At 40.1% G+C, this 17223-nt stretch overlaps 1 protein-coding gene across 1 annotated transcript in view; it reads right to left on the bottom strand.

Moving 5' to 3' along the window:
* Window positions 1–1823: 1823 nt before the first annotated feature.
* Window positions 1824–17223, bottom strand: part of MARCHF10 (membrane associated ring-CH-type finger 10) — a gene marked incomplete at its 3' end in the record, with an annotated part of 74776 nt that continues 59376 nt past the window's right edge. The window contains exons 9-11 of the mRNA XM_081345021.1: window positions 13862–13975; window positions 12795–12828; window positions 1824–1852 (exon numbers count right to left, since the gene is read on the bottom strand). Of these exons, the coding sequence (XP_081201147.1) occupies window positions 1824–1852; window positions 12795–12828; window positions 13862–13975 (177 nt within the window). The remainder of the gene's footprint in view (window positions 1853–12794; window positions 12829–13861; window positions 13976–17223) is intronic.

Genomic DNA, 17223 nt, shown 5'->3' with positions numbered 1-17223 from the left:
GGGAAGATTCTATTTTATGTGATCTAAATAAGCATTGTTAAATTTTTCTCTGCAATGGAACTCAAGTTGGAACTCAAAATCATAAAATAGATAATCCTTTGTGCTAGGTAACGTATGAAGCAGAAGAATTTTAAAAAATCAGTACTATTTAATTCTGGCCTTAGCCAAACTTTGCTATTTATCCCAGTTTAATTGCAAACATCTATAATAGTATGCAACATTGCTCCTTTTGAATTATACAAATAGCTAATTCAAGTCAAAATATAGAGAGAGGTGATATATAGGGAAACTTACTAGAACTAGAGAACTAAAAATACAATCTCTAAAATTGATTCACAACTTAGTCCTTTAGGAGAATAGTCAGAATATTTAACACTAGGGCATCAACTCTAGAGCAAGATGAAAATCAGAATGCCAATGAAGCTTTAGATTGTATCTATGAAATATGCTTACTTAATCTTAAATATGTTTATTTAAAGCATTCATTTTCAGAGATGCACTTGCATCCCTGAGAGTATCAAAAGGTTTTTATTCTTACTATCATATATAAACAAAAAAGATCAGTTAAAAAAAGAAATTGATATTCAGCATAGCTTTAAAAGGTTGCATCCTGTCCTATGATAGACTATGCTTGATCACTGAAGGCATTCACTGTTTGTGCAGTGTAACAAAGAAATGAAATTTCTCTGAAAAGGATTCATGCATCTGTAACCAATATGGTATGTTTGAACTATAAGGGCACTTTAAGTATCTTATTGGTGTTCTCGGATTCCCTCCTGTGGGCATAGGGACTCTTCAAAAATACTTTCTGTATTTATAAATTATGTTCCACGATTTGTATTTTATGGCAATGTAATTTTTCAAAAGCTGTCTTTAGGTTTAGAAGCATAGGTTCTTCAAATATAGCTTATTATGGCAGCATGGAAATTAGTGATGATGTTCTAAAGGCTCCAAATGAGATATATTTTCTGGACTACAGTTGTTGGTATTGTAACATTAAACCATCATGAACTTATGGCATGTGCTGTACTGAGCATGAAACAATCCTCGCCAAGGAAAAAACCACTAAAAAAGTGTATAGCAAAATAAAATAGGTGAGATTTAAAGAAGTTTAGAGGGGTGAGGTTTAAAGAAAACTCTGGGTTTGGATTTTTACCCTGGTCCTAAAATATTATAACTAAGTAAACCATCTAATCTGCAAAAAGGGTAAGGTGGTGTCTGGAAAGAGAACAAAAGATTGTGTATTTTATTAGATTCTTGTGCCATGTAAATTATAGGCAAGATGTTCATACAACAGTACATCAGTTCATTTACATCTGTGTATCACAGATTGTTTGATAAGATGGAGCACACAACTTTATTTTAATATACAAATGATTTTGGATCTTCAAGAAGCCTCTGATCCATACCAAAATTATGCAGATGGCTTCTAAAGAAAGTATAGAAAAACAGGGACCTAGCCATCTAAAAAATTGCTTAAACTTCAGTTAAAAAGTACCCACAAACAAAACTGTAGCCATTGTTGTTGACTGAGAAGTAGTTGCTGGCTAGTCAGTAGGAGATATTTATACTTTACAAATTGCTATTAATAATCCAAGGTATTGAAAAAAAGTTAGTAATACAACTTAAGACAAGAACCAAACCACACAAACAACCCCAGACCCTTAGAAGGCTTTAAATTTAAAAAGGTGACACTGAATATGAATGGTGCACATATTCATTTTGGCCTGGTGTTATCAACAGGTGAAAGTGGAAGGGTGTAAAGGAGAGTTCTGTCAGATTTCTAAAAGGAATTTACTTCTTCAGATCCTGCTTGACAGTTCTTAGCCACTGTTGGCAGAATTGGTTGGATCTGCAGTAAATAAATAAATAAATAAATAAATAAATAAATAACATTACATAACATACATATATTATTTAGACTCTTTTGCCTCATAAAACAGCAACAATTTTAAACTTATTGAATACTGCTGTTGAAGAATGCAGAGAAGTTCCAAACAATGTAATAAATTGTAGCTTAATTAAGTGACAGTCAATTAAAATGAACTGAATAGGCCAAGTAAAGGTATTTAGTTCCACTGTGACAAACTGGGACCATCCCAAAAGAAGTGTCAGAATCATTATTGCATTTGAATTTGTTTATATTTGCAAAGGGTCTCAACTAAATTGCTTCATGTAAATAGTGAAAATATGTAGCGTGTGATATTAAGCATACAAAAAGAAATAAAATGACAATTCAGAAAAATTTACTGACCATTAATTAAAAAATAATATGCATTAGTATTAACAAAATCTTTCTAAATTAGTGATAAAATTGCATTTATGCATTAATCATAAACATTTATTACTTCATGATTAGTAGTTAAACTAAAATAACCTGGAATCCTAAAATAACAGCTGGAATAATGTACTATACTTGTGACATGGCATATATTGTATACATATGAATGTCACACATTCATATTAATTTGACAAAGTCAAGAGAATATTCCAAGCACTCTATGTCAGAATATATTGGGTGTTTTTCTGAAATGGCATATAATAAAGGAGGCTTGTCTTGGCATATACATACGTTTCCCCAAAAGGCCTACACTGAAAATAAGCCCCAGGTTGATTTTTGGGAATGGGCCTAATATAAGCCCTACCTCAAAAATAAGCCTTAGTTTTGGGCTGAGGCACACACCTAAAAATCAGGCTAGGGTGAGGCTGGGGGGTGGTGGAGCTGCCCCACGTGCCCTGCACCCATTTATCTGGCAGCCAGGCCTCTCCTCGCTGGCCCACTTCTTCTGTGGCATCTTCTGCATTTGGCCTCCATTTGACAATCAGAGGCCTTTCCAGAAGGCCTCTGCAACCAAGAACCGAGCTATGGATTCAATCCATAGCTTGGTTCTGCAAGGCCTCTGTAGCTGAGAACTGAGCTATGGGTTGAATCAATAGCTCAGTACTCAGCTGCAGAGGCCTTCTGGAAAGGTCTTTGACTGCAAAATGCAGACCGGAATGCAGCTGCAGAATGAAGGTGCTCCTTTGGCTGCAGTAGAAGTGGACCAGCTGGGCAGGGCTGTTGGTGCCGGAGGTGAGTATAAAAGACATCCCCCCCAAAAGACCTGGTGCCTCTTTTAGAGGCAAAAATAATAATAAGACCCAGTCTCATTTGTGAGGAAACACAGTAGTACATTTCTCCAGATTATCTTATTCAATTTATTACCTTCAAGGAGATTTATATCAGATGTTGACCATACAAAAATTAATGAACTATAGTGTCCCTTTGCTATAAAATAGATATTGAAACACTGCAAATAGCACAATATATTTTTAGTGATATATGGATTTATACCTAAAAGCTCTTTATTTTAAATATGTGCCACCTTCTTACTATAGATAATAATTACAGATATTAAGGATCCAGTATGGATCATTACCATAACCAGAGGTTTAATCTTGTGAGCATTTGGACTCATGCTGGAGCCTATCCTCAGGGAACTTCTCTCTACAAGAACATGCGCTTTAGGCTATTCTATGCATAGTATTTATGTGATGCCTGGTTATGTGTAGGTTTTTATTTGTTGATTGGGGTGTTGATGGCCAGCTATTAAATCATTAACTGTTGTTTCCTTGTGCTGCCAAGTCCTCGGCTCCTAAATAACTGATAAGCTGGTGGTAAATCAGCACTCCTGTTGACTGAGAAAGGGTCCATTTTCCAGACTTCAGTCATTTCCTTGGCTTTTACCTGCTCAGCCAACAATCTTAGTAGCTGTGAAACTGAATGTTTATCCCCTTGGAAGTCAACAAGAGGGCTGATTTACCATCACTTATCAAGCAGTGAAAGTTGGACCATAAAAAAGGCTGAGCGCCAAAGAATTGAGGCCTTTGAACTATGGTGCTGGAGAAGACTCCTGCGAGTCCCTTGGACTGCAAGGCGATCAAACCGGTCAGTCCTAGAAGAGATCAACCCTGACTGCTCTTTAGAAGGCCAGATCCTGAAGCTAAAACTCAAATACTTTGGGCACCTAATGAGAAGGAAGGACTCACTGGAGAAGAGCCTAATGCTGGGAAAGATTGAGGGCAATAGAAGAAGGGGATGACAGAGAATGAGGTGGCTGGATGGAGTCACTGAAGCAGTAGGCGTGAGCTTAAATGGACTCCAGAAGATGGTAGAGGACAGGAAGGTCTGGAGGAACGTTGTCCATAGGGTTGCAATGAGTCAGACACAACTTCGCAGCTAACAACAAAATCAAGCATTTAGGAGCCAAGGACATGGCAGGACAAGAAAACAACAGCCAGTGACAATAGTCAGCCATCAACACTCCAGTCAACAAATAAAAAGCCACACACAACCAGGCATCACATAAATATTATGCATAGAATAATGCAAAGCATACATTTGGTAGAGAGAAGTTCCCTGAGGATGAGCTCCAGCATGAGTCTGAAAGCTCATAAGACTAAACCTCTGGTCCTGGTGACCAACTCAGATATTGGATCCTGCAACATTATCCATTTGCCTTCATTCATGAAATAGATATTGTCATTGGAGAGCAATGATTCTAAAAACTAGAAAAAAACTAACATCTTGCATGAATTGAAACCTAGAGAATCAGATGTTATTTTCTTTCTAATACCTTTATAGTAAGGTTGCTGTCTTACCACAGTAACATCCATATGTACATAATCATTTAGAAACTAAGTACTTTTTCACAATAATAGAAAAACACAGGAAGGATGCAAATGAAAGTTCATATCATCTGGAACTCTAATACACTTCTGTAAATAAGCAGGATAATTGCCTGACATATACCTTGTTTAGAAGTACCATGCCACCAAAAGTAGCGGGGCAGCAGCTGAAACATACTAGTGAATAAAAAACTCTGAACAAATACACATGTATTCTGGGTAAATGTGCATAGATATTGCCAAATGGGTGGGTCTGAAAGAAGTAGCACTGCAACATTTTTATTAAGATACATCTAAGTAGCAAGCAAAGTTGAATATTACTCTGGTTTCTTGTGGGCATGGGGGTGATGTTGGAATATGGGGTAAAACTCCATTTTTATATATCAGGTAGGCAGCATAGCCCTATGACTGCATGGTTATCAAACTCCCTTTCAATAGCTCCAGAACCCTTGATTACTAAAACTTAATTTTATAGTTTCCCACCATTTTGATGCAGAAGATATTCAGGAAGTATAAAGAGATTCAACCACTTACAAACACTTGTTTAGCAACCATTCTAAGTTACAGAGTATTGAAAAAAATGATGACTGGTCCTTGCATTTACAACCATAGCAGCATCTTCATTTGGGCATTTGGCATTTATTTATGATGGTTGCAGCATCCCAGGGTCATGTGATTGCCATTTGCAATCTTCCCAGCTAGCTTCCAACAAGATAAGTCAATGGGGGATGACAAATTTACTTAATGGTACATAACATGGCTGAAGGATCTGATTTTTCTTATACTATGCAGGACATTGAACAGGTTGAGAGTTGGAGTGACTAAATGTAAAATCAATATGCTCAGGTGGAAGCTCTTAATGAATAACAACATGCTATGTGAATGTGGAGAAACACAAAATCCAGCCCATCTGCTGATATATCATCTATTACCAGAAACATGTACTGATAATGACTTATTTCTGGCCAATGACAAAGAATGTGGCTTCATTTTGGCAGTTTAAAGTTTGATCCACACACAGAAAAAGAAAAAGATTCACTTAACAACTGCACTTTGATTAACAACTGGGGGAAAAGGTCATAAAATCAGGCACAACTCACTTAACTGAGTGAGAGATTCTGGTCTCAATTGTGGTCATAAGTTGAGAACTACCTGTAATACAAATCCTATGATAGCTTAATATAGTTACTTAATATAGTTAACTAGCAAACCTTTTTGATATCCCCAAAGGGAAAAAGCTATCATACTGTCCCTAGCCACAAAGGCAAACTCTTTATTGTGTACTCGTGATTAAATTTACATAAAGGTAAGTAGGCACAGAAAACTGGGAAATATCACTGTTCTATAAAGAGATTTCTGCTTTCTGAAACATTATGGAATACAGTATATAATCATTTTACAGTACATTTTACAGTACATAAACATCCCACAGCTAATTGATAATGCTTATATATTACTAATAACAGTAAAGCTGAATAACAGGCATTCTAGTTGCTTCAGATTCTCAACTATGGCTTCAATTTATTACTTGGAGAGTTATAATTTAATTGTACATTGCCCAGGGTGTGATGGGCCGTTTCTAAATTTGATAAGTATATAAGTAAACAAACAAACATTTTATGGAGTTTTCAGAGTAGGGAGGCTTGAATCAAGAATCTTTCACTCTTCATTGTAACTCCATCTTTGCAAAGATTCAAAATACTATTTTAGCACACACTCCTTTCTCATTAAGGTATATATTGGCACACTATGTCTAAGGTAATGTTTGCATCCATAAGGTGATGAAACTGATACTGGAAGAAAAAGGGATCTGCACTGATCATGCCAGCAGGCTTTCTATGTTCATCATAAAGGAAGATTATCTACTTGGACTTCAGTAAGGCATTTGACAAAGCAGACCACAACCTACTTCTTGGTAAGCTAGAAAAATGTGGGTTAAACAGCATCATCACCAGATGGATTTGTAATTGGATGGCAAACTGCATTCAATATGTACTCCTTAATTGAACGACATCTATATGGAGGGAAGTAAGCAGTGGGGTACTCCAAGGTTCTGTGTAAGACCCAGTACTCTTCAATATCTTCCTAAATTATTTAGATGAGGAAATATAAGAGGGCTCATCAAATTTGCAGCCAATACCAAGCTGCAGGAATAGCCAACACTCCAGAAAATAGGTTCAAGATACAGAAGGATCTTGACAGAAATGTACACTGGATCCTATCTAACAAAATGAAATTCAGTGGTGAAAAAAGTAAGATTTTACACAGGAAAGAACAAACAGGTATAATTATAGAATACGGTAGGTGGAATCTGACTCAACAGCAGTAAATGTAGGAGGGATCTTGGATTCACAGTGGATAAACACTTTAAATATGAGCCAACAGTATGCTGCAGCTGTCAAAGAAGGCAGTGCAATCCTAAGTTGTATTAACAGAGGGTTGAATCAAGATCCTGTGAAGTGTTAGTACCATTTTATAAAGCTGTGGTAAGACCACATTTGGAATATTGCATCAAGTTTTGGTCGCCGCAATATAAAAAAGATGTTGAGACTCTGGAAGGAGTGCAAAAAAGAGGAAAAAAGATGATTAGTGGGTTGGAGGCTAAAACATGAAGCAGTTGCAAGAATTGGGTATGTCTTGTCTAGTAAAAAGGACCAAGGTGACATGATAGCAGTGCTCCAATAATTGAGGGCTGCCACAAAGAAGAGGTTAACCTATTTATAAATAAATAGGTTTATTTATCTTGCAGAACAAGAAGAAATGGATGAAAACTAATCAAGGAGAGAAGAAACCTAGAACTAAGGAGAAATTTCCTGACAGTGAAAACAACTAGTGGAATGGCTTGCCTTCAGACATAGTGGTGCTCTATCATTGGAGGTTTTTAAAAAGATTGGGCAGTCATTTGTCCAGAATGGTAGGGGGTCTCCTGCTTGTGCAGGCAGTTGGACTAGAAGACCTCCAAGGTCTCTTCCAACTGTTATTCTGAAGTTCAGGGTGTAGACAAATCTCGGATATTTCTTAACCAACATGTTTTTAGTCCCTCCAAGTGAGTGGACTAGTTTTCTTGGCAACTTTTTAGAAGTCATTTACTATTGTCTCTTTCCTAGGGTTGTTTGACTATGGGGGGTGGTCATACAACCGTGGTTCAGGCCAGGCCGGGGTCTGACTGCGTAGGGAGAGAGCGGGGTGTGGTTACATCCGGGGCTCGGGAGCCGGTCGTGGGACTACCGATTCCCACGACATTGGGGTATGGCAGCAGGCGCATGGACAGAGGGCCGTATCGTTACCGGGAGAGCCGTGTCCGCTATTTACAAGCGGTGAGGCGCTCCGACCCTCTCTTTCTTCCCCGAGGTTCCGGGAGCGAGGATGTGCAGCCTCCTGAGCTCCGGCTGGTGTATCTGAATGCCAGGTCCGTGATTAATAAAGCTCCCCTTGTGCGGGATTTGGTTGAGGGTGAGCATGCGGACCTGGCTTGTATCACCGAGACCTGGTTGGGTCCAGAGGGTGGGGTCCCTTTGGTTGATCTTTGCCCACCAGGTTTCCGAGTGCTACACCAGCCTCGGGCTCAAGGTAGGGGCGGGGGAGTGGCGGTAGCTATTAGGGAGACCTTATGTCCGCGGGAGACCACCGTTCCTCAGATAGTCGGGTGTGAGTCTCTCTTTTTGAGGTTTGGTCCGGGGGCGCAGTTGGGCTTGCTGCTGGTGTACGTTTCGCCTAGTCGCACAGCGGCAGCCCTGCCTGAGCTACTCGATGTCCTCTCTGGGTTGGTGATTGAGTTCCCCAAACTTATAGTTTTGGGTGACTTCAATCTACCATCCCTGGGAGGGTCATCTGAGTTAGCTCGGGAGTTCATGGCTTCCATGACGGCCATGGACCTGACGCAGGTAATTTCTGAACCAACTCATGAGGGAGGCCACACCCTTGACCTGTTTTTTTTATCTGGACGGTGGTTTGATGATCTTGGTGGGGGCTCTCCATTTATTATGCCCCTGTCATGGACCGATCATTACCTCCTGCGGCTGGTCTTCCGTCTTGCCACCCCCCCGCCATGGGGATGCGGAACCAACTAGATGGTACCGCCCCAGGCGCTTAATGGACCCTGATGGGTTCCAGGCAGCGCTGGGATCCCCACCTGCCTCCGTTGCTCACAACTCGGCGGATGCTTTAGTGGAAGCCTGGGAAAGGGCAGCCACTGAGGCACTTGACCGAGTTGTACCCTTGCGGCCCCTGACCCGGTGCAGATCCCAACGAGCTCCATGGTTCTCCGCGGAGCTCCGGGAGATGAAGCGTCGGAAACGGGGCCTAGAGAGCTGTTGGAGGTCCAGCCGATCCGAATCCGACCGGTTGCGACTAAGAACCTATATTAGGTCTTATCTCGCAGCGATGAGGGCGGCGAGGTGTAATTACTTCTCTGCCCTCATCGCGTCCACAGATAATCGCCCGGCTGCCCTGTTTAGGGTGACTCGCTCCCTCCTTAATCAGGAGGTGAGGGAGGATCCCTTGCAGGGTCGTGCCAAGGAGTTTGGTCAACATCTGTCGGATAAAATCGCTCGGATTTGGACCGGTTTGGACTCCAACTGGGCAGAGTCCGACGATCAGGACACGGGCGGTCTTGTCAATGTTATCTGGGAGGAGTTTGATTCTGTGACCCCTGAGGAAGTGGACAGGATTATGGGGAGGTTGAGCTCCACCACATGTTTATTGGACCCGTGCCCTACTTGGCTGGCTTATGCAGCTAGGGAGAGGACACGAGGCTGGTTCCAGGCAGTTATATCTGCTTCTTTGAGTGAGGGTAATTTCCCCACCGTCTTGAAGGAGGCGGTGGTGAGACCTCTCCTCAAGAAGCCTGCCTTGGACCCAACTGTGTTAAACAACTTTCATCCAGTCTCCAACCTTCACTTTCTTGCGAAGGTTGTTGAGAGTGTGGTGGCGCATCAGCTCCCTCTGGTCCTGGATGAAGCGGATTATCTAGACCCGTACCAATCGGGTTTCAGGCCTGGGTACAGCACGGAGACGGCATTGGTCGCTCTGGTGAATGATCTCTGGAGGGCCCGGGACAGGGGATATTCCTCTGTCCTAGTCCTATTAGACCTCTCGGCGGCTTTCGATACCATCGACCATGGTATCTTGCTGCGGCGTCTCAGGGGATTGGGAGTGGGAGGCACAGTTCTTCGGTGGTTCTCCTCCTATCTCCTGGGAGGCTCGCAGTCGGTGTTGGCAGGGGGGCAGAGGTCAACCCCTAGGTCTCTCGTTTGTGGAGTTCCTCAGGGGTCGGTCCTCTCGCCTCTCCTGTTCAACATCTACATGAAACCGCTGGGTGAGATCATTCATGGAGTTGGGTATCATCAATATGCCGATGATACCCAACTTTTCATTTTGACCCCAAACCACCCCAGTGATGCCCTCACTGTGATGTCCCATTGCCTGGAGGCGGTTCGGGTCTGGATGGGGAGGAACAGACTTCAGCTCAACCCTGACAAGACTGAGTGGCTGTACATTCCGGCATCCCGGGACATTCAAAATGTTCCATCTCTTTCTATGGGGGGTGAGTTTTTACCCCCCGTGGATAGGGCTCGCAACTTGGGAGTCCTCCTAGATTCACGGCTTACTCTAGAAGATCACATAGTAGCCGTGACTAGGGGGGCTTTCGCTCAGGTTCGCCTGGTGCGTCAGTTGTGGCCCTATCTGGACCGGGATGCCCTGTGTACGGTCACTCATGCGCTCGTGACCTCTCGTCTGGACTACTGCAATGCTCTTTACATGGGGCTTCCCTTGAAGACCACTCGGAGGCTCCAACTGGTACAGAATGCGGCCGCGAGAGTTGTCTTGGGAGTTTCCCGGTACTCCCATGTTACACCTTTGCTCCGCGAGCTGCATTGGTTACCAGTTGTCTTCCGGGTGAGGTTCAAGGTCTTGGTGATGGTTTTTAAGTCCTTACATGGCATGGGTCCGGAATACCTCGGGGACCACCTGCTGCCGGCGTCGACTCCCCTCCGCCCTGTGCGTTCCCACAGAGAGGGCCTCCTCAGGGTGCCTCCGGTCAGAGAATGCCGGCTGGTGGCCCCCAGGGGGAGGGCCTTCTCTGTGGGCGCCCCGGCTTTATGGAACCAACTGCCGGTTGAGCTCCGGATGGCACCGGATCTTCGCTCCTTCCGGCGCGGGTTAAAGACCCATCTATTCGAACAAGCTGGCCTGGCCTGATGGGGGAATGTTAGGGTTTTAATGTTTTTTATATTTTGATTGTTTTTATCGGGCAATAATTTAATCCTTTTTTAACTTTTGTATTTTTATTTATATGCCCTGTTCACCGCCCTGAGTCCTTCGGGAGAAGGGCGGTATAAAAATTCAATAAACTTAAACTTAAACTTAAACTTAAGAGAGAGAGTAACTGGAGCAAAGTCACCAAGCTGGCTTTGTGCCTAACGCAGGACTAGAACTCAGCCTTTCTAGACTGGTGCCTTAACTGCTATACCAAGCTGGCTCTCTTAACCAATTATTTGTGCTGTGTTACAAGAATCTGTATAACTATAAATCTATCAAATAGTCATTAAACTATTGATTCTTAGCATCCCAAGCTGTGCAAGCTGGGGGACCATAGGAATTCAAGTCCAAACAAACTGGGGAAAGTTGATACATGTGATAATGCATCAGCAATGTTCTTGTGTTACCTAAATACAGTAGCCAAAAACAGGTCAATTGCTAACCAAAAGAAAAACATAATGAATAAAATGAAAGTACATTAAATGTTAATAATTTCTGCTGTTGCAAAATCTCACTTGATTATTTTATATACATTCAAGTGTCACATAAAATTGTCACTGCTTTCATTTCATTATACAATATAAAAAGTGGCCAACCATGAGTTGCATCTGATAAAGGTTTTAGCTCATTAACTAATGCTATTATGTATTATGTATTATATTGCTACCAAATGTCCATGTTGGGACTTTCAAGATAAAGATATGTTTGCCTTCAATTCCATCTATGTCATTTATTGTTGATCCCTTAAACTTGCTCCATTTGTCTTTAACTTTCATACTGCGATATTCAGCTGACTATTTCTGGAAGAGGTGAGCAAATTGCCAGAAAAAATATGACCTATTGTCTCGAAGTTCTATTTTAAGACACTCTGTTGGTCAACCTAGTTGTTAACCAGTCTTTCTGTTCCCGAAAGAATAAATCAGTGCTGAATAGTGGCAAAAGAGTGCCATAAAAATGTATCATTCAACGCTTGTTGCTTCAGCAATAAAGCAAATTATACATTGAGTTAGATCAATGGTTTCCAACCTTTCTGGCTTTGTGGACTGGCAGGAAGAGGGGATAGTTCCACATGAGTGATGGGAGTGTGTGCACAGCTACATTTGCAAGTGGTGGATTCGCACACACCCTGCTTGCACATGCGTCCACTGCTCACACAAATGGAGCTGCATGTGTGCAATCACCCACTCACTGTGCACACAAGTGGAGCTGCACATGTGCGATTGCCTGCTTGCTGCTTCCACAAGCCGATTCTGAATGGGCTGCAGGAGTTGGGGACCCCTGACTTAGATCATAAAGAAATAAGAACAAAACTTTTATTATAGCTGATTTTGCACTATGAGAATTACTACATATTTTCAATTACACAGTTTTAAAATCTGGTTTATTACACCAATAGTTGTGCTCATTCAGAACTATATTTTTCTACTTATGTTTTCTAAAATTGAATATCTGAGAGGCTAGGAACTTCATAAAATTTTAAGCCAATGCTACCATTTATATAATTTCTGAAACAAAAAAAATCAACAATTTTAATACTTCTATGGCCACTGCACTGATTATTTTTGTAAAACATGTTGGAAATATTGGTTGTACTTCTTAATCTTCCTAAATGGAAAGAGCTTCAGAATCCCATTGTTTTCTTCTACTTTCAATAGAGAGTTTCAAGACATTGAAAGAAACTGAAAGTCACATAAGATATAAGGTTTATTTTTGCTATCTGATTTGATGCTAGAACAGGAATTTATATTGATGCCACGAAAACAAGTAGTAAACATAAGATTTTTAGGCACTGTAAGAAATAACAAATAAGATGTTTAAAAAATATTAAATAGCATGCATCTTGTTGTAAACCTATATAAACCTACTTTGGTTTTCCTCTGTTCTAGGTTGCCTTGAGAGCTAGAAAAAAGAAAAAAGATTAATATACATCTCTATTAATAAACAGAAGTATGATTTTATATTTTTAATAACGTTATAGAAATAGCTTTGAAATTCTTATAAAAAGTAGAACCAATCTAAAATAAATGGAGAAAGCATAATATTAAAATTTTAAGTACTGTAACCATTTAAATTAAGGTGCTGTAACATTTCATCCAGTTTACTGGAATTTTAAAAAATGTGATTCCTTTGTGGCTGGATAAAAGCTTATGTCCTAATGCATGTCTAGAAGATTCTACATGATTTTACAATCTTGGATATTTAACAGCTGATAGCACAAATAAGGTATGAATTTCTAGTATCTTAATGGATATTGTTGAGGTATACAATATTCATTTTATTCTAAATACAACAGTACTTTGTTAAATGTAAGCAAGGCATGCCAGACATTTATGATATGTTAAGTATTAATAATGAATGAAGCTTCATTACATCTACAATTTTATACTTCTAAAACATCAAAATTTCACAAATTTGTGATAAATTTTTTAATTAAAAACAACGGCATATTACAAAAATATGTAAATAAAAATGTGTAATATACAAAGATAAAATAATATGCACTACATTAAAGGACATAAATTATAAAAGTTTATGAATGCCAGTTTAATGTTGTGATGAAAATGCTGGCCTTGAAACTGGGAGACGATGTTCTAGTTCTCCCTTGGGCATGAAGGCCACCTGGGTGATTTGCACATTGTCTCTCAGCATTGTAGTTTTGGGGAAAATAGGAGACAGGAGCATCACTAGCTTGATTTGTACAAAGGGAAGGTGGGATAATAAATAAATGTACTGTATATTCTAAACAAAAATTTGTTTGCTTTTTTTTAAAGAGGTGTGTTCCTGTTTACCTACACCCATTTAATCTGGTAGTGACACAGGGAACTCTCAGATTCCTAGGTTGCTGTGAATAGATGTGATAAACAAAAAAAGGAAGTACAAATCTTCCTATGCAAACAGAAATAAAAAAAATAGATATTATTCTGGTTATTACCCTATCTCTTGAGGCTTGATTGTAGTTTAATCTCATGAGTTCTGCAAACCTTTGCTCATATAGATGAAGCAGCAGTACAAGGTAAAGGCCTGAGTTCATCAGCTCGTCCTGGGCCTATATGTTAAATAAGACATTGAATTTGTTCCACAAAAGAAACAACAAATAATTTTCTCTTAACTGAGCACATTTCTGTTATCTTCTGCCGAATAAAGTACAAGATGCTAGAATATAAAATGATTATAAAAACTTTGAATCTTTTCTATGGGATATTTTTGAAACTTAACAGTGTCATCCTATTTCCCATCACTATAGAAAATGATTTGAGGACTGTATTTTGTGAGGAAGGAAGTAATGATTTCATGAAAAATACTATGCAATTAGAACAGTAAAGAGAAAACAGTACTCTCTAACATAAACCATCAGTTTTAAAATTCCAGAGTCCACTATGCTTTTCTAATTGATCTTAATGAAACTTTCCAGACAACTGCCCCACCAGGTATGCCTCTAAGATGTCTATTGTGAGTTGCAAACAATCTTACTCAACTAACATTCATGCTTGCTATCACCAAGCTGGATAAGACCCGATTGCCTGCATAACTTCAATATATCTCCACTTTGATGTATTAAGTAGTACAAGTCCCTTCATCCCACCTCCCACAAAAGGGAAATAGCTTGCTAGCATCATCACTTCTCACAATCTTTGTCAACCTCCAGCAGCACTCCACGAAATCTCTTAACCCACTTGATCCCCCTCAACATTTCTATAAATCACAGACAGTGATAGGATCTGTGAGAAATGAAAGGTTGTATGTATGTCTAAGACCTCCTCTGCCCTTTTATTCCTGATAGGACCATGCAGCAAACCATCAAGAATAAGTCCCAGCTCCCTATGAACTCTATCTGGACCCCTCTGTTGCCATCAGTAGACCAATGAAATAGGTCCTGTCTCCCTGAAGTGGGGAATAATACCAAAAAATCCTTTTGTTATCAGGGCATGGTTTGACCATGACGTGGGAACCACAGACAGTTCTTCCAATTCCTGATCAATTGCCACTGCTCCAACCTGAAAACCAGGTATGTAACCAAATGTCCCATGCTGGCCCTGGGATGAGCTGGGTTACACTCATACCTGTCATGGTAGCAGATAGCCCCAGAACTATCCACAGAAAAGTTAGCTAGAACAGATTAAAAAAAACTGAAGAACAAGAAGACCAAAGAATACCTAATCAGGACATCCCACTTAGAAACAAGTAAGATTAAGGAAGCACTGGAAATCATAAAGCAGCAAATATAGCCAAGAAGATTAGAAGATAACATTGCTTGAATTTCTAAGTATAGGTAGAATCTCCAGTTTCAATCTAATCAATGGTTTCTACTAGTCCATCAATGGAGAGATTGTAGTATATCTGTCAGCATCTGACAAGGAAGAAACAGTACAGTTTTTGGCAAAGATATGGGATAACCCAAAGAAATGTAATAAGCACATAGCTTGGTTAAAGAAGGTGAATAAGAATGAAAAAGGAGCTGAAATGAAAGAACTAGTAATAAGGGCAGAAATGGTGAAGAAAGATGCTTATAGGGAAGAGGGGAAAGCTCTGGTGGACTGGTGCAATAAAAGTAACCTGGTTCTAAATGTTGACTAAAGGAAATCACTGTAGATTTTAGGAAGAGCCAGCATAGTCATAATCCACTCACTATCAAGGATGCAGCTGTAGAGGTGGTCAATAGTATTAAGTATCTGGGGGTGCAGAGAACTAACAATCTGAATTGGGATCTCCACACGTCATCCTTAGTGAAGTGTGCAAACCAGCGTCTGCATTTCCTGCATTGGATGAAGAGAGCTGCATTTCCTGCATTGGATGAAGAGAGCATAACTTTCTCCTTCTGTCCTGGCACTTTTTATAGAGGCACGATTGAGAGTGTTTTAACAAGCTGCATCACTGTCTGGTTTGGTGGCAGCAGTGCCTCAGATAGAAAGTCAGAAAATCCATACAGAGAGTGGTAAGGACAGCTGAGAAGTTCATAGGAAGCTCATTCCATGGTATTCAGGATGCTGCTTATAATCGCTAGAGCTCAAAGCATTCTTAGAGACCCCACACACCCACTTTACGGTCTGTTTCTGTTGCTCCCCTCTGGGAGGTTTTGAAGTATTTCTAGCAGGATTACCTGATTCTGAAATAGCTTTGTTCCCTATGGCATCCGCCTGATAAATTCACAAGGTTCGTTTTTCTCGCCATGCACATATATACATAACCGGAACTAGGTATATGCATAATTCTGTATTTATTTATTTGTCATATTTATGTAGTGTATATTGGAGGTGGCGACCCTTTGAGAGCTGTACGCAATGAAATTTCATTTTAATGTATGCCAATTTGTGTACATTCAGAGTGACAAAGTTATTATTCTATTATAAAAGGGCAAGGGAAATCACGAATTGGTCAGGTGAAGATGAATTGCATGGATTTTGGTTGAAACATCTGACTAGTCTACACTCACTTATTGCTAAGCAGTTTAACAACATACTGCAAGCAGTGAAATTGAAGAGTGGCTTATATGTTTTAACTGATTTTAATTTTTGTATGTTATGCTTTTCATTTTCCCTGTAAACCGCCCTGGGTCCTACGGGAATAGGGCGGTATATAAATTTAATAAAATAAAAATAAATAAATAAAATGTACCTCATAATTTAAGATTCAGCAAAACAGACAGCACCAGGAAACTACAGACCAATTACCTGCTCACAATAGCTTTAAGATCCAGCAAAAGGGGCAGCATCAAGCAACTACAGGCCAATTACCTGCTTTCCAACAACTTTTAAATTACTAATTGGTGTGATGCAGTCCAACAGCATCTAGTTGAAAATAAGCTCTTTCTACTTCAGCAGAAACTGCCCAAACAGCAGAGAAATAAAAGATCAACTTCTAATTGACAAGATGATTCTGGAAAACTGCAAGAGAAAGAAAACCAACTTGAATGCAGCATGGATTTATTACAGTAAGGCATTCAACCCTCTGCCACATGATTGGATAATCAAGTGCCTAGAAATATCAGTTGATAGAAAATCAGAAGCTTTGTGCAAAGATTGATGAAACAATGGAAGACACAGTTGTTGGTCAATGGTGGCAGAATGGGAGAGATTAATATCGAGAAAAATCTTCCAAAGAGACTCACTATCACCACTACAGTTTGTCATTGCACTGATTCCTCTGTCAACATTACTGAATAATTTGGGCCATGGCTACTAAGTATCAAAGACATCTGGCAGACTATCCCATTTCCTTTACATGGACAATCTGAAGCTGTATGGAAAAAAACATCAAAACAGAATTTCTGCTCAACACTCTCTGTATATCAGCCAA

This window comes from Vipera berus, assembly GCF_964194415.1.
Source record: "Vipera berus genome assembly, chromosome: Z".
Lineage (NCBI taxonomy): Eukaryota > Metazoa > Chordata > Lepidosauria > Squamata > Viperidae > Vipera > Vipera berus.
This window is presented reverse-complemented; position numbering and strand designations above follow the sequence as displayed.